Source organism: Mustela erminea, chromosome 4, assembly GCF_009829155.1.
Source record: "Mustela erminea isolate mMusErm1 chromosome 4, mMusErm1.Pri, whole genome shotgun sequence".
Classification (NCBI taxonomy): domain Eukaryota; kingdom Metazoa; phylum Chordata; class Mammalia; order Carnivora; family Mustelidae; genus Mustela; species Mustela erminea.
The window spans coordinates 118,638,465-118,663,247 of NC_045617.1; the positions used below are offsets into that span (position 1 = coordinate 118,638,465).

General features: G+C 55.7%; 1 protein-coding gene across 6 annotated transcripts in view; it reads left to right on the forward strand.

The window, feature by feature from the left end:
* The window catches only part of GRM4 (glutamate metabotropic receptor 4), a 117,386-nt gene that overhangs the window by 30,861 nt on the left and 61,742 nt on the right, over positions 1 to 24,783 (forward strand). For all 6 annotated transcript variants that reach the window (XM_032340602.1, XM_032340600.1, XM_032340603.1 and 3 more), the window contains exon 3: positions 23,817 to 24,033. In XM_032340602.1, the coding sequence (XP_032196493.1) occupies positions 23,817 to 24,033 (217 nt within the window). The remainder of the gene's footprint in view (positions 1 to 23,816; positions 24,034 to 24,783) is intronic.

Genomic DNA, 24,783 nt, shown 5'->3' on the forward strand with positions numbered 1-24,783 from the left:
TGTCCACCCGACTACAGTTGGGAACATTTCCCACTATCCTTAAGTCGTCTTTGAAACATGGTGTGTAATGGCTATGTAATGCCTCATCGGGGGATCCTATCATGTTTTATGTGCCACGTCTCTTTGGTGGCTGGCGAGGCGTGGGTTCCGGGCTGCTCCCCGGGCCGTGTCTGTCCTTTTCCAGTGGGCTCTCTCTCCATGAGGCGATGGGACGGTGAAGGCTTGGGTGCTGGGTGGTGGGAAGCAGGAGGTGGGAGGGTCCTACCTAATTGGACCAGTTATCCTGGGAGAGACAGGTGCTCAAGGTGAGCTCCCTGAGAGGGCGGATGGGAAGGCGGACACGGCAGGTGGAGCGTGGGAGGAGAGCCAGGTGTCCTCAGTGTTGCTGTGGGCGTGGGACAGGGAGGCCTGGAGAAACATGCTCAGCTCAACTACAGGCATGGGGCTGAGAGGTTGTGGCTCCCACTTTATTTCTGCTCAGGATGAAAGTTCCCCAAAGTCCCAGAAATGAAGCTTAGTGCTTCCAATCCAGAGTGGTGGTTGAGGGAGCAGGTGGGCAGGGGGCCAGGCTGTCAGGGAGGGGAAATGACCTCACAGTTTGCGTGGACAGGTGGGACGCGTGACAGGCGATGCCTGAAGAAGGAGGTAGAGGCCTCTGGGGGCCCAGGTTGGCTTTGCCTCCTCGGCCCATCCGGCCACCCTCCACCCCAGTCCTTCCTCAGGCCCCTGGGAATTCTGCTCTGGATCCCCCGAATTGCTCCCTAAACCTCCCAAGGTCCGATCTGCTGGCTTCTGCTTCTGCTGTTCCCTTGGTCCCTAAGAATGCTCTGGCCACTTTGTCTTTCTTCTAAATTAAAAAAAAATGAAGTCTAACTTATATGTAAGAAAGTACCACCTGATGGGCTTTTATAAATGCATATACCTGCATGAACATCAAGACAGAGAACATCTTCAGATGTTCCTAGAACGTTCCCTCGAGCCTCTCCTAGTCAATAGCCTTCCTTCCCCACGGCTAATCACTAGCCCGACTTCTAACAGCATAAATTATTTGCATCTGGCTTTGAGCTTCGTAAAAACAGAATCACACAGTAAGTCTTTACTCACATTGTCTGGGAGATTCTTCTGTGTGGTTGGTGTTGTTCTTCTTTGCTCCGTACTATCCCATGGTGTGAATGTTTGCCTCATTTTTAATTTTTTTACCCATTCTGCTTCTGCTGGACGTCTGGGCCGAATCCAGTGATTGGCTATTATGAATAAAGCTACTCTGCTATTTGTATGCATGTGTTTTAGTGGACATAAGCACTCATTTCCCACACATGTATGAACGTGCACACACACAGAATTGCTACATGAATTATGAGCTTAAGAAGGCACTGCCCAGAGGCCCCTGGGTGGCTCAATCAGTTAAGCATCTGCCCTCAACTCAGGTTATGATCCCAGGGTCCTGGGATCGAGTCCTGTATCGGGCTTCCTGCTTAGTGGGGCGCCTGCTTCTTCCTCTCCCTTTCCCTGCTCATGCTCTCTCTCTCTCACTCTTTCTCAAATAAATAAAATCTTAAAAAAAAAAAAGAAGGCACCGCCATACATTTCCCTGAAAGGATTATACCTTCTTGCCACTTTTTTTTTTTTTTTTTTTTTTTGCTTTGGAAATTCCACCTGTACTTCAAGGCCATCTGAAACGCTGTAACCTTGATCTCCCATCACCTTGATGGATGGCAAAACTAGTCATTTGGATGTCAGCTCTACAAGTCAGGGCCGTCTCTGTCTTCCTCAGCACTCTCCCTCCTGGTCGGGAATGTAGTAGGTGCTTACTAACACCAGCGGTTGAATTTATGTACCTGGCCCCGAGTCAGAGCTTCACAAAGGTTACCGAATGTAAGTGACCAGCTGGGAGCTCCTACAGGTGAGGACACGGGCTTGTCCAGGAAACGGCGGAGGCCTGCAGCAGCGCCTGTCCCCGAAGCCTGCGCTCATTCCACTGTTCTTGGCGGCATGTGTTTGCAATTTCTTGCTCTTTTTCAGCTCGCCCACTTTGATTTCACTCGGCCTCATATTCCAGTCCGGGGGTTGTTGAATTAAATCTCGTGGGTGACCTAGTTAGCTTGTGACCCAGCCAGCTCCTGAAGGAGCTGCCAGCTTCTTCTTCGTCGGGTGTCTGTGCTCCAGAATCGGGGATTTTCAGGTTGGGGTATGGGTGCTAAGGCTGCGGAAACCCACTCTTAGGAAATGAAAGCCCTCAGCTAGCATGGCCCACATTTGTACCTCACTTTAGCTTTTCCAAGTCCCTCTCCATTGATTGTCACACTCCCTGGGCATCACAGCCTGGGCATCGTCATTTGCATTTTCCTAATGAGGAAGGCAGAGCCCAGGGAGGTGGTGTGATGTGCCCAGAGTTCTTCGTGGGGGGTGGAGAAGAGGTGGGAGTGTGCCTTGAACTCCTGCCTTCTAGCCATGGGCTACAAAGGGTTTCAGAGAGTGCTGGGTAAGGTTTCAGAGAAGAGCAGAGTAAGGCTCAAACCCAGCCCGACTTATCCCAGGGCTGCTTTGGGAAGCTGGGAAGGCTCTTTTAGGTCACTGATTTACTAAATGGTTTTTCTGAGCGCTGAAGGTTTTGCCACGTGTCTCAGGGACAGCCCGTGGGTTAAGTTCGGAGCCCCTGCTGAGGGGGTACTGTCCGCGGTCCTGAAACAGGACTTGGCTGTGGGGAGGCAAGGTAGGGCAGCCCTGTTGGTCTTGGGGGTGCTTACAGCTTCCCAGGGGTTGCTATCCTGCCAGTTTTGGTGGGAGCTGGGCATGTGGCCGGGCAGACGGTGCGGGTGCCTTGATATTTTAATTGAAGCCTGGAGACAACGGTTGCTCTCTCTACTGCGCTAACAATGTATGAGATAAATAATTCAGCAGTGGCTGTGTTGTGCCTGCTGTCCTCACCCATGGGGGTGGCCACATTTGTGCTCGTACACGCAGGCTGCCGGGTGAGCCAGGAGCTGCTATTATGGGCTGCGCCAGAGGCAGTGCATTGCCATTTTCACGGGGCCCTGGCCACCTCTCAGCCTTGGTGAATTGGTTTTCTCCCAGGCATCCCCCAAGGAGAGGTTAGTGGAATGTGGGGCCAGATGCTCCCATGTGCTGCAATTAAGTGGCACTTAAAGGTCCGTTTGTCCTCAGACCAGCCTGAAATGCCAGCAAACTGGAGGAAAGGCCCCTCTTAATGGGCACTCTCCCTGGACTGCCTTTGAATGGGTTCCATTTGATTCAGCAAATATTTATGGAGTTCCAAGTTTGTGCAAGATACCGGAGCAGGTGGTAGGGATGGGAGAGATTGCCAGAGTGAATAAATCTGGGTCCTTCCTGGATGGGGAGGGGTGACATCCATGTGATTTGTCATAGCTCAAGTTGGGGTGTGGGAGGGCTGTGGTGGAGGGGCAGGTGAGATCCTATGAGGCCTCAGAGGAGGTGGAAGTCGCTTCTGACAGGGTGTGCATGGGGTGGGGGGACTGCCTGGAGGAGGTGGTTAGTGTCCTGCAGGTAGAGAGGGAGTCATAACAGTGCTCTGAAGGGCAGGGGGTAGCTGGAACTTCAGGTATGTCTGGTTGGATGCAGTAAGGTTTCTGGCATTGGGGTGTGGGAGTTGGGTAGTGGGTAAGTGGAGGGGGGGCTGGGGTAGATTGGGGACTTAGGCCTATAGAACAGTATCCTGGTCAGATTTGGGGGTTAGAAATATTCCTTTGGATGTGGAGTGGAGGGTTGGTTGGAGGCTGAGGCCTGAGTCTGAGAGAGGGCTTGGGAGGCCAGTGGAAGAGTTTCCGACTAGACGTGATGGAGGCCTGAATGGGGGCCTTGGGCCTTCATTCTTTCATTCATTCACCAGTCAAATAACGAGTCCGATGCTGGGGGTTCAGTTAGGAATACCTCGGTGAAGGAAAACACATACATACAGTCTTTGCCCACATGGAGCTTACCTTCTAGAGGGGAAGAAAAATAGTAAACAAGATAAGCAATAATTCAGGTGCTGACAAGCATTGTGGGGGAACATTGCATAGGGTCAGGGGTTTTGAGAGAGATGAGGAGGGGAAAGGGTCTTTTACTTTATTTTATTTTATATTTTTTAAGATTTATTTATTTGGCAGAGAGTGAGTCAGTGAGAGAGGGAACACAAGCAGGGGGGAGAAGCAGGCTTCCCGCTGAGTATGGAGCCTGACGTGGGGCTCGATCCCAGGACCCTGGGATCATGACCTAAGCTGAAGGCACGCTTAATGACTGAGACATCCAGACACCCTGGAAGGGCTCTTTTAAACAGGGTGCTCAGGGCAGGGTGTTTGAATATAGACCTGGGCAAGTAAGGAAGGGGGGAGGTGGCTGGATGGTGTTTGGGTGGAGGGCACAGCCAGTGCAAGGGCTTGGAGGCAGGAACACTTATTTATCTGAGGAACAACAAGCACGCTGTCCAGACAGGAGGGGAAGGGGTTGACAGGCGTGGATCCCCAAGAACTTCTGGGTCCCAGGACAGAGTTAGGCTATCCCCTCCCGTTGTTGTGGGCGGCCTTTGGAGGATTTGAAGCAGAGAGTGATGGGATCAGATAAATGCTTTAAACGGTGCTCACTGGCTGTCCTGTGTAGACTAGATTTGCTGCATTGTCAGGGCAGCTGACAGGGAGGAGTTTCTTGGTAATGACTCTTCAAACTTCTCCATCCCTCTCTCTTCCATTTTTGCCTCCCCTCTTTCCTCTCCTCTCCTCCTCCCAGGGGGGCACTCAACCTCCAGTCCTCCACAGAAAGCCCCCCTCCCGAGAGGCTTCCCAGGGGCCTGGGGATTCTGAAGAGCCCCGCCCTGTGCCCCGCCCAGCCCCCCTGGTCCCTGTCCCCCGCCCCCCCATCCGGGCCTTGCCCACCAACCTCTCTGAGCCCCAGCGTCCCCCACTCCCCCCAAAGTGAGCATCAGTGACAAATACCTCCCTCCCCTGGTTGAAGTGAGGTTTAAATGGGAGAAAGTATGTGAAAGCTCTAAATGGCAGGCAATTACTCTTACAATTTTCAAAGCCAGAGGGAAAACCGGAGAGAGTTGTGGTGGTGGTGGGGACCCTGAGAGTAATTATTTAGGGACCTGTGACTCTAAGAGGTGGCCCAGCAGAAGCAGAAGTGGATTTAAAGTCTGCGAGGAAGAGAAATTCTGGGAGGCAGTTGCCCCACAAGCCGCCAGAGGAAGTCGGGGGGTATGGGGCCTCGTTCTTGGCCTGAGGTAACGTGCTATGACCTGTGCGCTTGGTGCCCTGAGCTGGGGGGACTGAGTCCTGTCCTCGCGGAAAGTCCTTCCTCAGCCTGTGTGCTCTGCGCCCCTTCACCACCTTCCTACCAAGAGGTTGGGACCAGAAGGGGGTTAACAGCTGGAACTGTAGGCATCAGAGTGTTCTCATTGCGTGTGTGTGTGGGGTGTGTGTGCTTATGCTCAACGCCGTCCACACCCAGGCCCTTCTCTTCCCTGCAGGAAACCTGGGTGAGTCCTGCACCTGACCATAGGAAACTCCCTTTGTCGCATCTCCGGAGGGTAGTTGAGTTAACTGCCATTCATATTTTTGGCAGAGAGCTGGCAGTGAGACCTAAACTGGGGGTGTGCTAATTGAGGGGCTCCTTCTAGGGAAACCCCTGTGATTGGCATTCGGGAATCACGGCTCAGCCGTGGTCTTCCTGGTGGCGGCGGCCGGCGGCCGGCGGCCTGGCTTATAGAGCTGTAAGCAGGAGACACCGCCTCCCTGGGGCAGGAGAGAGGACCAAAAGAAAAGGCCTGTTTAATTTAATTCCATGTTTTATTGCTCGTTGGATAAATAACCTTCATTAAGATGGAGGGTGGGGGATGGACAGGGAGAAGTTTGATTAATTTCGAGCTGGTTTCTCGTTTGTTAATTTTCTCCCAGTTCAGCAGGATTATTAAAACAAATTACAGACACTGCTCTCTCCTCCCTAGGCTGGAGCGGGGCTTGGCTCGCAGGGAGTGTTCCTGCCCCCCCCCCCTTTCCACTATGGCTATTTGGGTGTGACTTGGGAAGCCTCCCACCTGCAGGGTCTCTGGGCAGGACCCTCCTATTTCTTGATGGGGTTACTGCATCCCTACAGCCTCCTGGATGATCTGGACAGCCAGGAAAAGGAGCATGGGGTGGGGGAGGCTTGCCAGCACATCTTCCTCCCGGTGAACTGGGCAGCTGGTGTTTGGGGCAGGGGGCAGGCCTGCCAACCCCAGCCTCCACCCCCCGGTATCCACAGGAGCAGGCCCGGAGGGAAAGCAGAGCAGGTGAGGACACAGTCTCTGGGCTGCCCCAAGGTGGTGCCCCAGTCCCTCTGTCCTCCTCCGCCCTGAGAGCCCATGGCCACTGCCTGGTCTGGCCCTTTCCGGGCCCATCAGCTCTTGCCCAGCTTGAACTCTGCTTCTGCGGGGCTAGATCTCCCACTGGCCCATCCTGCTACCTGCCGGGTGTGAATGGGGGATAGCATGTAGACACTTTTCCTCCTCACTCGTGGGCAGTTAGTAGTTACAGCTGCTTGATGGGCACCTGGGCCAGGCAGTGAGTTTTGGGGGGTTATGAATGCTCTATTCTGTTCCCCAGATATACTGTGAATGATGATGTTACCTGTTTTGACTGTTCCAGAGTGGGGTGTGTGTGTGTGTTTGCATGCACACACGTGAGTGAGCCTTTTTGAGAATATCTGTGTGATACGTGCTTGTGTGCCAGTCCTTTGATTCGGGTGTACTGACTCTGAGTCTGTGGGGCCTGGCAGGGCTGTGTTCTAGCATGTCTGTCTGTCTGTCTGTGTGTGTTTCCTTCTTGCTGTCCCCTGTCACCATCAGCTGATGCTCTGGAGCTGTCCGCCTGGCTGTGGCAGTCCCCCAGGGGGACCAGGGAGAAGCCCGTTTCTCCTTGGGTCTTTGCAGCCCATGGGGCACAGGGTCCCCTTGGAGAGGGGCCATTTCCTGTGGGCTCCACATCTCCAGCCCTTCCTGGAGGGCCTTCCCACTGTCTTCCCTATCTCTAGGTGGGCACCTGAGGAACAGGTCCGGTGAAGGACAGATGGCCCTTGCAGCCAGGGCCAGGGAGGGGTGGAATGCCATCTTGATCTCCAGTGCCTGGGGGCTTTGGCCCCTATGCTCTCGGGCTGTCGGGGCTGCCAATCCTGTGAAGCAGAGTCAAAGGACTGAGCTAGACACTTACTCAAAGAGACACATGATATATAAAGTTAGGGTGAGGTGGGCCATTGGTAAGGGGACAGGGCGTTGGGTGGGGCTGCTTGAGACAAGCTATTCAGCGACAGTGTCTCTGGCAGATGCCCCTTGATCCGAGGTGAGGATGGAGTGGAAGAGAATGCTTTGCGTCTATGTGGGGGAAGAGCCAGCTAGGCAGAGGGCTCTGCAAGTGCAAAGGCCCTGAGGCCAGAGACGCGCGGATCTCAGGGACCATTTCAGGAGGGAAGGGAGGGGTTGGTCAGAGCTTGAGGTCAGCAAGACAGCAGGACCCACAGAGAGCTTGGGATTTCCTTCTAAGCGCGGGGGGTTTGAGGGGGTGGGTGTTGGGCTGGGGAGAGTGTTGGGGCAGAGAGGGATGTGGCCTGACTCATGTTTTAAGAGGTGGTCCTGCCTGGGGGTGTCCCCTCTGTGTCCCCTGCATGTCCATGTGGGCCCACATGTGAACCTAGACCCACAAATGGAGGAGAACAGGCCAGATGCCCAAGCAGGGCTGCAGATGGCAGTGTAAATACAGTAGAGTCGAAGAGCCCTGGGGGGGCCTTCCAGCTGGGGGCACAGGCTGGGTCTCTGCGGCTCCAGAGAGCCCCATAAAACACATGAAAGTGACAGAGAGGCAGATTTCAATTCAGAGTCCCCAAAAGCCTGGCAGGTATTGGAGCTGGGGTGGGCTTCCTTGCGAAGTGGTGAGCTGCCTGTCCTAGGAGGTGAGTAAGCCCAGGTCCTTGTCAAGGGCAGTGTAGCAGGGCAGTCCCACTGTCCTCATCTAAGAGTCTGTGGTTAAAGGCTCTCTCTTCTAGGTAACATGGGTGGGTTCAAAAGAATTTACTTTGATCCCAGTGATGGGGATTCTGGCCCCTGTAGGAGGTGTTGGGAAATGCTTGGGGGACTTGAGCCGAGCTTTATGCTCTTCTGAATTTACCCTGTAGAGGCCTGCTGTTTGATGGCATGAAGGGAGGGCCAGTGTTCCCAGCTATGAGGGTGCCCAGACCCTTCTCCAGGCTCTGCTACCCGAGGCTGCCCTCAGTGGGACCTGTGGAGGCCTGGGTTAATGTGCAGAACTTTGTCTACCCCGGAGATCCTGGGGTAGGGGCCTGAGTGGATGAGACAGGGTGGAAGGGGCCAAGATCCAGTCAGGGGTTCCCTCCAGAGAGTGGTGTCAGCTCAGATTACCAGTTGCTGGAAACTGGACACATTGGGCTGGGACAGGCAGAGCCTGTGGGCATCTCCAACCTGTCCCCTCATTGTCTGGACAGGACCCAGATGCGCTGGTGGTTCCTGCCATGGGCTCTGTCTGATGGGCCTGGGTTTTAATCAGTAGCTGAGCGATTGAGGGAGGATGACTTCTCTCCCTGTCCCCAAGTTTTGCCTACAAAATGCAGATAGTAACATCTCCATGGAAGGGTTTTGTTATGAGTAAATTAAATGAGGTAATGGTAGAAAACACTGTCTGGGGCCAGACCCCTGGAGGTGACCTCAGGATGTACCAGAGACAGAGGAGAGGGGAAGGGGCCGGTACAGGTGTCTTAAAGAGTGGGTTTGCTCAGTGGGGGGGCCAGGGCCCATGCCACTGGGGACTGCTGGGATTGGGTGTAGAGCAGGTCCTTGGTACTGGGCAGGGACGGTGCTCTGCCCCACCATGTCCGAATATCTGGTCCATTGTGGGCAGGTGGAATGTGGTCGCTGAACTGGATGGAATATCTGGAGGTTTCTGGAGAAAGTAGAGAGAAGTAGAAGGGTCTGGGGAGAGATCCACCGCCATGCATACCTGGCATCCTTCTGGAGATGCTGGGGCCTTCCAGGCTGGAGGCTGGATCTCTGGGCTGAGTCGGAGGAGGAAGCCACAGCCGTTAGGAGGGTTCCAGAGGGGGATTCAATCTAATCCTTATTTCCGTGGGTGCGGTACAGCCCAGCTGCAAGGGGTCAAGTCCCTGCGTGGCCAGATGCCCGATGCCTATATCTTTGGGCAAGTAGTTTGGCTTCCCTGGGCCTCGGTTCCCTCACCCGTGAAATGGGCGAATGCCGGTACTCTGCCTGGGGCGGGATTCTGGGGAGGAGTAAATAAATTAACGCTGCGAGCTGAGTCTGGCACACGGGAAGCACGGTGTAGTTGTTAGGACCCTTAGATGAGAATGCTGGAGCCCTGGATGGGGGAGGGTCTAGTTCCAGGCCACGCGGTGAGTCGGTGACAGCCTGGAATTCAGGTTCTTTCCATCGTGGCAAGCTCGCAGAGCTGTAGAGGGTGATGGCAGTGGAGGTGAGAGGCAGGGCTGGTCTTTTCCTGCTCTGGGCCTACTCTCTGACTGCCTCCTCACCCTGCCTGTCTCTGGGGCAGCTGGAGAACCTCTAGGCGCCTATTTATCTTGAAGGAACGGGCTTGGCTCAGAGGAGAAGCCAGCATCTGGAGAACATGTTTGCCTGTCTTCTGACCCCAGGCCTTTCTTTTAGTTTTGGTGATCTTGGAGTTTAGCGAAGGGCTCACAAAATGGGAGTGTCACAAAGAGACGCTTCGAAGGTGGAGGGCTTTTGGGAGGGCACACTTCTATCCATCTCCACAGATACTCCCTGGCCCTCTGCTCTCCTTTCTTACCTGGACTAGTGCAGGGGCACTCCTGCTGTTCTCCTCTGTCCCCATCTTGTTCCCACATCTGTTTTCTGTACAGATGCATGTCATGCTCTCTTCTTCCATCCTCTTTGTGTTCTTGCTTTTCCTTGAAACTGCCAAGGGCTCTTGGCCACAGGGCCTTTGCACTCGCTATCTTTTCTGTCCAGGATGCTCCTCCCATCCCTCTTCACCTGGGTATTGCCTATCTATCCTTCAGGTGTCAGTTTACTGTCTATCCTCAGGAAGCCTCCTTGGGTGCCCTGACCAGATCAGGCTCTTACTCCAGGTTCTCACAGGCCCCTTGTCTCTTCTTCCCAGCATATCTCAGAGGCTGTGATTATGTCTGTGTTGGTGTGCGTATCTGGTTAGAGATCTTTTCTCCCACTGGACTCAGCTCCATGAGGACAGATATTTGCTTTTGCCCACCCTGGCGTGCCTGGTGCTTATCATGGTGCCGGACACATAGTGAGTACTCAGTAAACATATTTTGAATGAATGCATGATGGGGTGGGAAGTCCATATCCCTTCTACCTTTGCCAGGGGTCAGAAGCCCTTGTTTTGGAGGCTGATATGGGACTTTCCTCCCTGAGGAGGGACCCCTCGGGTGGGACACCACCAGGAGTATGCCACATACTCCTGATGGTGCTGAAGAAAATTGGTGGTTCAGGGAGAGGGGTTGCTGGTGCCTAGACAGTGGTGGGGGCACCTGGGGAGCAGAGAAGCCCTGGGAGGGTTGGTGACACCCCCTACAGTCTGGGGGCTCAGCAGCCTTCTCACCCTGGGACCTCACTGGAGGCAGTGCTGGGTCAGAGGGGAGGCAGCAGAGAGCTGAGCTAGGCTGGCCAGCCACTGGCAGCCCACCCTGTGATCTTAGCTAAATTGTTGCCACTTGGACTCTCCACTCCTGGGTTTCATCATTTGGACCAGGCCAGTGTTTTGCAAATTCTTTCTGTAGAAGCAGATACATGTCACCAACAGAATCAGGTCGAGAAACTCATTTATGAGAATCAGGTAAAAGTGGACTGCTGCTTTAGTCATCTGCTCATTCGTCGAACATTCGTATTTACTTGCAGAATCTGCAAAATAAGGGCTTGGGTGCTAGGCACTATCCTTAGTCCTGGGGCTATTGCAGTGAGCGAGGCAGATAATAACTCCCGTCCCTGTGGGATTGACATTTTAGTGGGGAGGTAGATGATCAAGAGGACACATGAATGGAATGTATAGTATCAACAGGCAGTGACGAGGGCACAACCAGTGCCAAGGTCCTGAGGCAGGTTCCCGCCTGGTGTGTTGGAAAGGACATCATGAGGCCCCTCCGTGGCTGGAACAGAGCAAGTGAGGGAAAGAGGGGTGGGTGGTGAGGGCAGGAGGCTAAGGGGTGGCTCACATAGGGCCTGGTGAACTCTGGCTGAGATGGGAGCCTCTTGAAGAGAGGAGGGACATGACCTAAATTGGGTTTTACATGGGCGCCAGCTGGGGAAGGGGCAGTGGGATGGGATGGGTGGTATGGGAGGTGGGGGACCGGTGAGAGGATGGTGGGATAGTCCAGGCCAGAAATGCTGGAGCTGTGCCCCAGGGTGATAGTGGCAGCGTGGCTGAGCCATGCTTGGATTCTGGTTTTATTTTCAATGTAGAGCTACCAGTATTCACTGATAAGTCAGGGTCGTGAGAGAAAGAGGAATCAAGGACATGTCTGATCCCGTAAAGTGAGCAGCAGTTACCTGGCTAGGAAGGACTTTGGGAGGGTTTGGGGGTCCCAGTAGATGGCCAAGGGGAGCAGGCAGTGGGTGGGAGCCTGGAGTTTGGGGGTAGGTCGTCAGGCTATAGGTGGCCTGGGAATGAGTGAGTCTGGAAATGACTGAGTCCTGGGGTTGCCAGCACTCCGGACCAGCCAAGGAGGCTGAGGAGGTGCTGTCTTAGAGGAAAGAGGGCACCAGGGCAGCAAACAGGTGGCGGAGGATGGGCAGGCAAGTGGAGGGACTGCAGGTCAGATGTTGCTGGGGGGTCAAGTGCCATGAGGACTGGTTGGATGGATCAGACCAAGAGCCCCCAAACCACTGCTTGACACCCTGGCTGGGGTATCACCTGGCCTTGCCTGCTTTGTGGCAGGTCCCTTTTGCTCTGGTCTTGGCTCCCCTCCCCCACCCAGGGCTCAGGCGCCCTCCCCGTCCTCCCCTTCCCTGAGGGAGCCCCAGAGCTCCAGTGAGGCCTCCCCTCCCCCGCCAGCCTGGCTCGGGCCCAGGCTGTGATATAAATTACACGGAGTGACGGTGATGTGACTTTTATCGGCTCATGTGTTCAATAATGTTAATACATCCCATTATATCATATTATATTAATACAGAGCTGTATATTACACACGGCGCTGCACATTAACTGGCGGGAGTGCTGGGGCAGCCGCTCTGGTTAATTTCCCCTCCGCCCGGCCGCGCCCCCTCCTCTGTTGCTCAGCATGCAAGAGCGCGGCAGCAGCAGGGGCGCAGGACACAGGCATAGTTCCAGACCTCTCAGGGGCTCCCCATTTGCTGAGCTTGTCCCAGCCTTGCCTGCACTTCCAATGGCTTACAGTTGTGGGCAGATGTCACTCCCAGGTTGTGGAGGCCCCTTCCTCTGTCCTGACCTTGTAAGTCCAGCCTGCAGTGGTCATTAACCACGCCCTCTCTTGAACAGATGTGGAAACTGAGGCTCAGAGAGGCGAAGGCGAAGCAATGTGCAAGGGGATGTGCTGGGGAGAGACCTGGGGCACGGATTCTTTTGACTCCCCATCCTGGCTACCCCCTCCCCCACGGCGTGAGGATGGTGTGGACAAAGGGCAGCAGCCGGCAATGAAAGCAGAGGGCATGGGAGGTGTGGTGAAGGGCTGTGTGCGAGCACCAGGGGCTGGAGTCAAGATAGCCGTGGGTTCAGGTCCTGCTTTGCCACTTGCTCTAATTTTATATCCAGCACTCCGGACCAGCCAAGGAGTGTTTGTCTGGGCCTCCGTTTTCCTTTCTGAAAAACGAAGGTAATCAGTAGCGTTCACTTCATGGGGTTATCGTGTGAGAATTAAATGAGATGATCCCTGTGAAGTGCTCCGCACGGACTAGGTGCTCATTAAGGCACAACTACCACTAACACCTGAGCATCCTCTTACCTGCTGCCCCTCCCTCCATGTCCAGCGCCTGCTCAGCAATGCGCGTTGGCCCCCTGAGGTGCTGCGACCACTCTGGGCTGGTCCTGAGCCCTCACCCCTCAGGAACTCATGTGTGGCTAGCTCCCTGGCTTGTGGGCAGTGTTGTGGCACAGAGAAAGCCCAGCTTTGGCATCAGATGGGCCTGGGTGACTCCGGGTCTGCTCCCCAGCCCCCTGAGCCTCCTGTAAATGGGGCTGAGGCTTCCTGTCTTGGGGCTGTGGTGAGAATCAACAAAAGGAGAGTCCATATCAGCTAACTGCACCCAATGTACTTGCGAGACGTGTCATCATGACTCCTAGCGTCTTGGACAGCTGCTCCCTTTCTAAGATTTAACATGTGTCCTCCCATATGAGCCTCAAAGTGAGGCTTAACAGAGCCCAGACTCTCACTGCTGTGGCCGTTTGACAGATGAGAAGATGGAGGCCCACAGGTGAGGCGACTGGGGGTGGGCGGATGGTGTGGCAGCCTGTTTCCTCGCCTCTGATAACTTGAGCTTTGAGCCCTTCTTGGGAAAATGGGTGCAGGCGCTGATGCCCCAGGGGCTCCACCAGACTCCTGGCCTTTCCTCTCTAGGCCTCTGGGCTCCTCCATTCCCTGGCTTCCCCCAATGTGTATTACTATTGACAAGGTGAAGGAATTAGCATGTAAAACCTGCAAAAGTGAATGTAATTTATTGATCTACATTTTGCTTACGAAATAGGACAAGTGCTGATTTGAGGATCGTATTTGCTCTGGCCCTTGTGCCGCCCGCTCCTTGCCCCCCACCCCCACCTCCTCCAGCCTGTGCTCTTATCTGCGGTAATTCCTCCAAGCCTGCCTCTGAACGGCTCCTTTGTCAGCCCGCCCAGGCCCTCCACTCAGGGCCTTCTGTTCTTCACCAGCCTCAGTGCCTTATCGGGACCCCATTTTTTCCTGGGCTCCTGAGAAAGCATATGATGTTTAAAAGGGTGAGACAAGGGACTGAATAAAGCACTTTCTGGGGAAATGTTTGTTCAAAGGCCTGTTGCCTGCCTCTCTCTGGTTCTCTCCTGGAAAACATAATTCAGAACAGTCCTGGAAATTAATCCAAGTGTCTGCGTGCTCTCCCGATAAGAGGCCAGGTGGGCCCCAGGATGGGGAGACAGAGGTGGGTGTGGGCCAGCCCCACATGATTGCCTTCTAGGTTGCTGCTGGGAAATCGGGGAAGTCCAGAGGGGTGGGGACAGGGCTCAGCAGGCCCCAGGAGGTGAGGGACACCCCGGCTGAGTCCAGGAGGGAGGAAGGAGACCTCCGAGAACCATCTGTGTGTGCCAGACACCATCTTGGTGGGGGGGCACTTACGCCGGCAAAGGTAACATTTGAGCAGTCTTCTCTGGAAGGGAAGGATGTGAGGGAGCGAGCCTCATTGCGTCTGCTGGAAGATCATTAGGGCCGAGGGAACAGCCAGCACAGATGCCCCGAGGCAGGGCTCAGCAAGGAGACGGCTATAACTGGGGGCCTCCTCAACGTGAGCAAGGCCAGAATGGGAGTGGCTGGAGATGAGGTCAGAGGTAATGTGTTGGAAATGCTTTGTTAAAAGGCCAAGTGCTATTGATAATTTTGACAGACTGCCCTGAGCTGAGCTATAAGGGCCGTTTTATTAGCACCTGGCAGGGGCTCCAATAGGGAGGCTGCTATGTGAATTTTGCATGAAGAGGGGAGCTCTGTTATTTCTCCTGTCTCCTGCTCACCTTCAACACCCCAGTCCTTCTTGCTGCAAGGTGGTATGCGTTCTCACCAGGCTGTTTCCCCCATTATGATTCCAGGAGGGAAGAGGCCACTTGTGACTGTGGGGCCGTGTCACCCCATGTGGGGTGGGAGATGGATAATGGTCCTGGCGAGGGGCCCAGTCCTGGCCAGGGGGATCCCCAGTGACCGTGGAGCTGCCCACACATCCCGGCTCTGCCTGGGCCCTCAGGAAAGGAAGCCAGGGTCAGGAGCCCACTTTCTGGCAGCCTTGGGTGGGGTTGGTGATCCTAATTAAAAGCTTGGATCCGAAAGGCTTGATGATGGAATTTCTAATTAAATCAATTTCATCTCGTCTGGGAGACAGAGGTTTGCATATGATAACCATGAAATTAATAATTATGTTTAGAAATTAGTTGTTGCTCAAAGCAGAGCCATTTACACAACCCTCTGGGGCCCCTGGCCCCCACCCCTGCCTGATCCTTTGTGTTGGAGACAGATGGGCCACTTCAGCCCAGCCTGTGACAGCCAGGAGTGATTGGGGAGCTGAGTGCTCAGAGGAAGTAGGGCTGGCCCTTGGATTCTGTGTGTGCGCATGGCTGGGCATGTGTGTGTGTGAGTGTGCGTGTGTGCATGCACATTTATGTGTGGGCCTACTTTTGCAAGGTGGAGGCTGGAGTTCTATATGACAGTAACCTGCGCTCTGGAGGATGTCCCCCTGGGTTCAGATCCTGCCTCGGCCACTTGCTAGCCGTGTAACCTTGGACAAGTTTCCTAACCTTTCTGCACCTCAGTTTTGGGAAAATGGGAAGAATAAGAGGGTCTGGTTTATATAGTTATTGTGAGATCAAAGGGGCGAAGGCATTTGTAACCACTTAGGACAGTTGCTCGTATGTAGTAAGCACCCAATAAATGCTAGTTTTCTTTTCTTTCTTTCTTTATTTTTAAAAAGATCTTATTTATTTGAGAGAGAGAGAGAGAGAGGGAGAGAGAGAGAGAGCATGAGTGGGGCGAGGGGCAGAGCCACAGGGAGAAGCAGACTCTCTGCTGAGCAGGGAACCCAATGCGGGGCTCGATCCCAGGACCCCAGGATCATGACCTGAGCTGAAGGCAGATGTTTAACCAACTGAGCCACCCAGGTGCTCCTGAATGCTATTTTGCTAGTTTTCATGGTGATGATGACTGTATGCTTGTGTGTGTGTGTGTGTGAGTGTGAGTGAATGTAATTAATTTCAGCCCAAATCAGTGTGTGCTGAATGTGAACCCAGCATCTCCAGGCTAGTGAGGTAGAGATAAAGAAGACTTGTTTCCGGGCGTCCTGTAGCCGGAGCATGAGGCTTCTGTTGCTCTGTTAGCATCGGTGAGGCTGTGCTGGGAACAAACCTCCTTCATGTCTCTGGGTTTCAAATACATACAGTAGATACTCATCGCCTCACATCTCTGTGTGGCTCCGCCAAGGGCTCTGCTCTCTCCCTCTGCAGGGACCTGGGCTGGTCTGGATCGTTGCAGGTCTTGGTAGCTGAGGGAATGTGTACCCTGTAGGGTCTTACGACTGCAGGGAAATGCTAAGGCTCCCTAGGAATGGCATTTTCTGTTCCGGCCTTGTTAGCCAGAATGTGTCACATGGCCACAGCCAACCACAAGGGTCCGGGAGTTGAAGTTCACCGTGGTGCCGGCAGTTCTAAGGACAACGTTAATGTGTGTGTATTTATTTATCCCTCCCACTAGAATGTCTGTTCCATGAAGGCAGGGATTTGTCTCTGCGTGTTCTCCCCTGGGGCCGCAGAGTGTACGAGGGCTGTGTAAACCGTTATCGAGTGGGCAAATGAATAAATGAACGGATCCCTGGAGTTTCTGAGGAGTGCGGTGGGCTGGGAGAGTGTGGGAGGGGAAGGCTGGTGGCCCCAGGGGCAGCCGGGGTGCAGGGACTGCAGGGGCCTTGTGGACAAATTTTGCTGTCTTTTAAGATAGCCTTTGGCTCCTCGGAAAGTCTGATGTCCCCTTCTCAGTCGCAGTGAGGAAATGTGGCAGGTCACAGTGTGAGAGGAAGGAGGTCTTCAGGCCTGGGGGTGGCAAAGCTAAGGGAAGCTGAGTACCCCAGGTGCTGAGATGGAGACAGAGACTGGAGACCATGGGCATGGCCCCCAGCAGGAGCTGAGTGAGTGACTGGACACCTGGGGCTGGGAGTCGGTGGCAGGTCTGTGTCTGCAGAGCAGGGTAATGAGATCTGATTAATGAGGGTGACAGTGACACGAATTCCCAGAGGATCTGTGGGGAAGTGGCCAGTGGCCCCAGTGTGGAGGCCCTTAGTATGCGTGTGGGGAATGGCCCCCGGCTTGTGGGCTGAGAGGAAGCCCTGGGCCAGGCCTATCCAGGTCTATCCTAGTCCTCCCAAAGACCACCCAGAGGCCAGCTCAGCCCCATGCCCAGGGTGCCCCTCCCCACTGTCCCGACTTCCCAGGCCTTGGAAGTCTGCTTCTCTGTTCTTTGGGGGGGCATCTCCGTGGGGTATGTGTGTGTGAGGCTTTGTGGCTGTTCTAAGCAGTAGGGTCACTCTTCTACTTTTAAACCCTAGGGTCCTTGTCCGAGGTGGGCTTGGTCAGGGCTGAGGATGAGGGGGCTCTCCACACCCCTCCATGTGCTGGTCCACACCCCCATTTGAGTTTCCCTATCCCCCTCAGGCATATCCCTAGTCTCTCACTGTGAAGGCCCTGCCTAGCTGCTTTGATGCTCCCCCCTTGACCATTGTCCCCCTCTTTGCACCTCTTCAGCCTGTCCGAGCCCGCCCTCGTCCCACACTGCCAGCCTTTTCTGTCCCTACAGCTCTCCTGGAAAGCCCCCAGTGAATCTCTTGTTGTCCCAGACCTGGCATGTCAGCCTGGAGGCATGTCTGAGGACCCCCTTTTCTAGCCCCAACCACGCTAGTTCTCGTTGGTGACCCCGTAAGATTGTGGGCCCAGCTCTGAGAGAGACACACTCTTCCCCTGCCCCTCCCGAGGCCCCGTAGAGGGAGAAAGGGGTGGCTGGCAGCGTCTCCCGCTCCTCTGGGCACTGTGTGTCTGCCGCAGAAGCCCCATGGGAGACGGTGCTTGGCTCCGGTGGGTGAGGGGGGCTGGGGCTGGGGGACTGTGTCCCTCAGCCCTGACCATGCAGACCAGGCCTTTGCAAACTGGCGTTCCCTCCTCTCACTGGCTCTCTGAACTCCAGTTCCTGCTCGTGCAGCTTTCATGTACCTAAAAGCCTGGCTGCCTTTCATCTGGGAGGAAGAGAGTGGATGCTGAGAGCTGGGCAGTCGAAGCCTCGAGCAGCCGGGATCAGAAGGGCGAGGAGCAGGAAGCCAGCTCAGGGTCTGCCTGGCCGGGTGCAGGGTCTCCCCGCTTCTCTGGTGAGTGCGGCCACAGCTAGCCAGGTGGGGGTCCCAAAGTCTGCGTGGGCCTTGGCTGGGGCTGGTGGCCAGAGGTGGTGGCAGGGTCCGGCTTCAATCTGCGGCCTCCTGGCCTGGCTGGCAGGTGGAGCAGAAGGATCAGTCAGCTGGGAGGGTGGGCAGGGTCCCAGGCCCCATTCAGGGATGGTGAACAGAGAGGCAGAATAGTTCAGTCTCTGCCTTGTTTCTGGTATCTCCTGGCTGGGATACTCAGGGGGGCACTTTTCATCTCTGAGCCTCCGTTTTCTCATCTGCAAAATGGGCACAATGGTCCTAGCCTTGCCTCCCTCTTTCCTGTCAATAGCTAGTGTTTGCTGAGGGCCCACGTGTTTCAGACACTGCATGTACATGCTAGTGCAGTCTTCTCTTATTTATGTGGGAAGAAATTGAGGCCCAGAGTGGCTGCTTGCTTGCCTAGGGTGACAAGGCTGGGTCACTGCAGAGCCCCAGGCAGGCTGGCTGCAGGGTGCCCTGGGAGCTTCTGTGCTGTGCAAGGCATTAGGGAAGGGAACAGAAGGGAAGGTGCTTTTCAACACTAGAGCTCATAGCAAGAGGGTTGGTGTTACTGTGGGGGTGGCCTTGGGGTGCCCATGGTGATGGTCACGGACACCCAGCTTTGTGTCTTGGGTTGCTGTGGACCTTGTGGAGGTCAAGGTAGAGATTTGATCCCTGGCTGTTCTAAACAGCCTTGAATGAAATACTGGCTTTTGGGGAACTGGGCCGTGTGTGGCTCTGGGGTGCTGGGCAAGGTGCCTCACTGCCAGCTTGCTTCTCCTCTGCTGGGTGGTGCAGGACATGGAGCAGCCCCTCTTGTGGGGGGGGCTTGATTCTGCTAGTCTGGGAGCCAGTGAGCCAGAGCCTGAGTTGGGGACATACTGGGGCCCACCAGTGTTGCTATACCTAGTGGGAGATGTGGGGCTGTTGGCCAGGCCTGGGACAGCCTGAGAACACATTCAGGTTCTAAATACACATGTGTGCACCTGGACACACAGGCATGTAACATTTACACATGCACACGTATATGCGTGGGTCTTTGCATGGGCTGTTTCAGCCTCAGGGAGGCTGAAATGTCCTCCCTCAAATACCCACATGGCTCCCTCCTTCATCGGTTTGATTTCTTGACTCAGATGTAGCCTGGTCAGAGAGACATCCCCTGGACCCCTCTAATGGTCTCCTGCTCTGTTCTTCCTTTTTCTCCTGGACCCTTCTTCCCATCTAACAGCTCGGGATCACCTTTCCACGGCCTGCCTCTGTGGAGATTGGGAGCCCCACGAGGACAGAGTGTCCCCCTGTCCATCGCCAGCACTCAGAACTATGCCTGGCAGGCTGTCGGTACTCGGTGACTTACCGGTAGGAGGAGTAAATGAATGAATGGGCCGGGCGCTCACGCGCTGAGAGCGTGTGCTCCCACACGTGCCGCACACACGCGCCGTGCACACACACAGATGCACTTGGCATTCATCTTCATTGCTGCTCAAGCCCGGAAGCAGCTTTTGTCTTTTCCCACGTGGCATGGACCTCCTTGTCACTCCAGAAGCCTGAAAGGGAGAGAGGGGGAGAGCGTGAGAGCGCACGGTGGGGAGGGAGAGTGCGCACGGGGGTGGGGAGAGATTTCCTCACTTCCTCCCTCTCCCCTACCTCTGTCACTTGGGTGAAGTTCTGCTGGGTGCCAGCTCCAGACACTGTGTCTCACTCTGGGATGCCCCTTCTGGGGATGCAGTGGGTGTTTCTTTGCGTCCCCACAAGTGACATTGCCCAGTACAATTGGGGCACCTCAGAATGCCTGCTGACTTGGCAGAGAGGCCAGACTTCCTCATACCAGGATGACATGCCTTGTGCCCCTGGAGCAGCCCCACTCGGTGCTGTGGAAGGTCTGAGCAGACTCTCTGGAGCTTAGGGAGGGCTGCCTGGAGGAGGTGACATGGATTCTGTGGGCAGAGGAAGCCAGGCAGCTGGACTGAGGAGAGTAGGCCAGCTGTGGTTGGTCAGGTGCCGCTGGAATCTGGGTTCTGGCTGATGCTGTGTGGGCATTGGCATGGGTGTGGCTGTCCCCTCCTCTGTCACGCGGCTGTCGTCAGAGGAGAGGACTTCTCTGAGGAGAATGTTAATCAAGCACCCCTCCCGCTCCAGCTGGGCTGCAAAGAGATTGCTGAGGAGACCTCAGAGGCCCGTGGGGTCACTTGTCCCAGTCACCCTGTCCAGGGCATCCCAGGGTGGGCCCTGCCTCCCCTCCCCCTACCCCTGCAGGCCTGGGTGGGGCCAGGAGGGAGGAGGGCCTTGAAGGGCCTGCTGGGCCAGCATTCCAGAAGGAGGCTCCCCATCCCTGGGAGCACGCTAGGAGAGAGCCTGAGGAGGGGCTGGGAGGTTGGGGACAGAGGGCTAAGGGAGGTGTGGCAGGAGGGATTATAACTCACCTCTGAGCTAACCTTTCAAGGGATTACTCACTGCCAGCAGTTCATGAAAATTCCCTCACATGACCCTCACAACTGTATGAGACAGGGATTGTGATTATTCCCATTTTGCAGCTGAGAAAACTGAGGTCTAGAGAAGAGAAGTAACTTGCTGGAGACTTCCCAGCTGATGGGTGGCTGAGCCGGGGTTTGAACCTGAGCAGCTGAGCTCTCAAATCACTGCACCAGAAACAACCATTCTGGGAAGCTTGGAGGGCCCGAAGCTGAGAAGGAGCCTGCGAGGGGCCCAGGGAGGTGGGGCTGGGAGGGGATGCCGGCTTTAGGAGGTTGTCTCCTCCCTCTCTGCCGCCTCAGGGCTGGGTCCCTGCATCAGGGTCTCGGAATTATTGGGGGTAGGCCCTCCTGGGCTCTTGAAAGCCAAGGCCGGGGCACCCCTGCAGACTGACCTGCTTACCCTGCAGGAACCCCATGCTTGGCCCTCCCACCCTTTGTGGGAATGGGGGCAGGCAGTGGGGCGGGGGCCTGGGTCCTAATATCTGGAGATCTGTGTGTCCGTGTGCCGTCCCAGTCCATGTTGAGTGCCTGAACTGGAGGAGAGGTGGGCGGTGGCTTGGAGGGAAGAATGAGGGGTGATGAGTGAGAAGTCTCCGGCGCGAGGGGCCCTGAGACTTCCCTGGGCTTCCTGTCCCTTCTGTTGGATGCAGTCCCTTTTGACTCCAGCACTGTATTAGGAGAAAACATCAGAAGTAGGAGACAAGCTTTTTCTAATTAGGAAAAGTGCGGGTCCCCAGGCATGAGATGAATGCTCCTTGCTGAAGACCAGACACAGAGGGCAGCCGACAATCCAGACCTGCTGGGAAGGCAGGCTGGAAGGGCCGGTCCTGGCCCCGCCCTCTGCACCACCTGCTCTCTCTCCAGCTCCAAATCCGGGGCTCTTCTGTTCAGAGGCATGCCCCGGGGGTGCTGTCAATTTTGTTTAGTTTTATTGTTTAAAATGTGTTAAATCGGGACCTTTTAGGCGTTTGCGAAACAAAGGGGGTGGTGAGCCCCCAAGTACACGGGACTCAGAGCTGTCCCCGCTCCTGGCCATCATCATTTCCTCTGTGCCCTCCTGCTGTGATGCGTTTGAAGCGAACCCAGACCTCATCATAGCACCACCCCACTCCGTGTTTCAGTACCGATCCAAAGCAGCAGGTCTCCACTGGGGATGGTTCTGCACCCTGCGGGGTCCTTGGCAATGTCTGGAGACATTTTTGGTTGTCGTGACTGGAGGAGGAGTGTGCTCTTGGCATCTAGTGGGTAGGGGAATGGGGTGCTGCTAAGCATCCTTCAGTGCCCAGAACAGAATCAGACCCCCAAAGCGTTAGTAGTGCCCAGGCAGAGAGATGTTGCTCTGAATGACAGACCCGTAAACACCAACCAACCCCTACAACCCTGATACCCCTTGGCAGACCCTGGAAATAGCGATTCTCCTGAAATTAACCCAAAGCTGTTCTAGAGGGCGCTGTGTTCATGCTCAGTGCTCTCCACGGCAGAGGGCTGGCTGGTTTTGGGGGGCCATTGACGCAGGTAGGAGGGGGGACGGAAGCAGGTGCTCGGGAAGACTATAGTGTGATTTATTTCCTGAGCAGGTGGTATGTTTGCCTGATTCTGCATGCAAGAACACACAAAGAGTGTCAGGGGACGCGTCTCCCTGTTCCTGCCTCCTAGCCACCTGGTTCCCTTTCCAGAGGCTGTTCCGTTTCAGAGGGCGGGGGAAGCCCCTCCCGTCCCCTCCCACAATAGACTTTGTTCCTGCTGTGGGTCTTGGAGAACTGTCTAGAGCCAGGCATGGAAACCTCCAGGATCTTTTTCACGGCTGAATAGTATTCCTTGAGGGGCTGTGGTTTCTTTTACCGGATTATTTCCAAAAGTTTGCTCTTACAGACAGCGCCACGGTGGTTATATGCCAACTTAGAAGGACCACGAGAGTTACGATGAGAGGGTTTGGGGGTTCCCTGCAGTTGCTCAGCCAATCCGGACAAGCCATCATCTGTTTTCCCCCATCCTTCCCTTTCTCCTGAGTAAGTTCAGTGAGGGGAAGCAGTGAGGGGCCTACTGGGGCCCACCTTAGGAGGCATCATGGGGGGACCAAGCTCATGGGCATCCTTGGTGGAAGGTGGACCCTTGCTGTCCCTGGGAATGGGGCCAGGTGAGCAACCACTTGTTCAGGGTGCACCCCAAATCCTGTTCCCCCCCAAACATTTCCCACCCTCAGTGGTCACAGACTGGCCAGGAGGTTTTTGTCCTTCAGTTGGATGTTGGCCACAGGAAGAAGGACAGCTTAAGGGCTCTGCATCTCACTTTTGCATGGAGAGGGCCCAGGGGACGTCTGTGGAGGCACAAAGGTGCTCCGTGGCTGGGAGAGCCAGGCCTGGGGGACAGAGGGCCTGGAGTCTGCCATGGAGGCCTGTCTGGACCCTGGGTCCCAGGCTCAGGACAGAGGGACTTCCCAGGGGCCCTGCCTGCTCTGTCCTCCTGTGATTCCATCCTCTGGGTGGCCAGGGCCATGGGATAATGGCGGGGACCTGGTCTCCTGAGCTGGGCAGGATGATGGAGCTGTGGGGACAGGGTCTGCTAGGTGGTGACATGAGGGGCTCCCTGGGAGAGGGTGATGGGCCGAATGACCTCTCAATGCCCCTCTTGACACCCTCATCCCCACCCCAGCCCTTGGATAAATTATGTTGTCCACCTAGGGATTTTCCCTTGCTGGGATCTTCTAGCTCTTTGTGTGAATGGAGGCACCCAGAGGCTCTGGGGTGTGTGTGTGTGTGTGTGTGTGTGTGTGTGTGTGTGTGTGTGTTTTGGGGACCACCAGCCACAGGATCCAGGTGAAGCTGGTTGGGATATTTTTCTGAAAGAGGAGGGCTTGAAGGCTGATGCGTCAGTCACTTCTCATCCTGATGCCAGTCTTACTCTGGGTGGGGATGGGGAGGACACGGGGAGGCTGGGTGGTGGGGGGAGCTGAGAGGAGGTGGGAGGCCTTGGGACTCTGAGCTGCAGCCAGGGGAGGGCCACCTAGCCTTGTACACTCTCTGGGCCTCAGTTTCTTCCCCTGTCAGGTGGGCTAGGACCCACCCAGCCCACACCCCAGGGTCTCCCCTAGGATAAGAAGGGCTGGGGCAGTCCCGAGGCTGTGGGGATGGGAAGGAGATTGGTGCGCAGTGGTGTGGTGTTGGCTGAGCATGGTGGGGGTACCAGCCACCCCCATCAGCGGCCCCTCTCGCCCCCAGATCCCCCAGATCAGCTACGCCTCCACAGCCCCCGACCTGAGTGACAACAGCCGCTACGACTTCTTCTCCCGCGTGGTGCCCTCGGACACGTACCAGGCCCAGGCCATGGTGGACATCGTCCGCGCCCTCAAGTGGAACTACGTGTCCACGCTGGCCTCGGAGGGCAGCTATGGCGAGAGCGGCGTGGAGGCCTTCATCCAGAAGTCCCGGGAGGATGGTGAGTCATGCTTGGGAATGGGGGATGGCAGGGCACAGTGGCCCAGTGCTGCCTGAGAGGTCCTCTGCGTCCTGCCATGGGCTCTGTCTGCCCTGGGCCATTCCCCTCATGGACCTCCACCTGTCTCCTGGGCCCTGGGGAGCCGTCTGTGGTCTTGCCAGTCGGCTAGGGAACCCCTAGGGCTAGGGTATTGGATGAGGGATTATTGATTTTCCTGGCGTGGGATCCAGCGGAAAGGCTGCTGTTCTTAGGCAGAGGGAGGATGGGATGGGCGGAGGTGGCCTTGTTTAGGGAGGGTCTCAGGGACCCAGGAGATGGGGGCTCAGCTAGCAGGTTCTTGGAGCCAGGGTTGTATGAGGGGTGGAGCTGTGTGTGGGAGTGAGAGACTGGGGCGGGCTGGGCTGTGCTGTTTCCTTGTGGCATCGGGGAATCGGTGTCGGTACATGGGATGCGAGAAGCTGGGACACAGGCTCTTGCCACAGACTACCTTTCCCCCTTAAGCTCCCTGCATTCCCTTAATTGTCCTCAAAATCTCCAGGGATAAAGCTTTTAGATAACAGCAAGCAAGAGGCTGGCAAAACATGGGTTAAACCTTTGGGCATCCTGAAGCCTGGCCCCCTGAGAGGGTCAGTTCTGTGGCCTGTCTATGCTGAGGAGGGCGGCCTGCAGGGGACCCTGGCCGTGGGCGTCCAGTGCAGCCCACGGCCAGCCCAGTCAGGCCCTGGGTATGGGGCTCTACCTGGGTCCGGT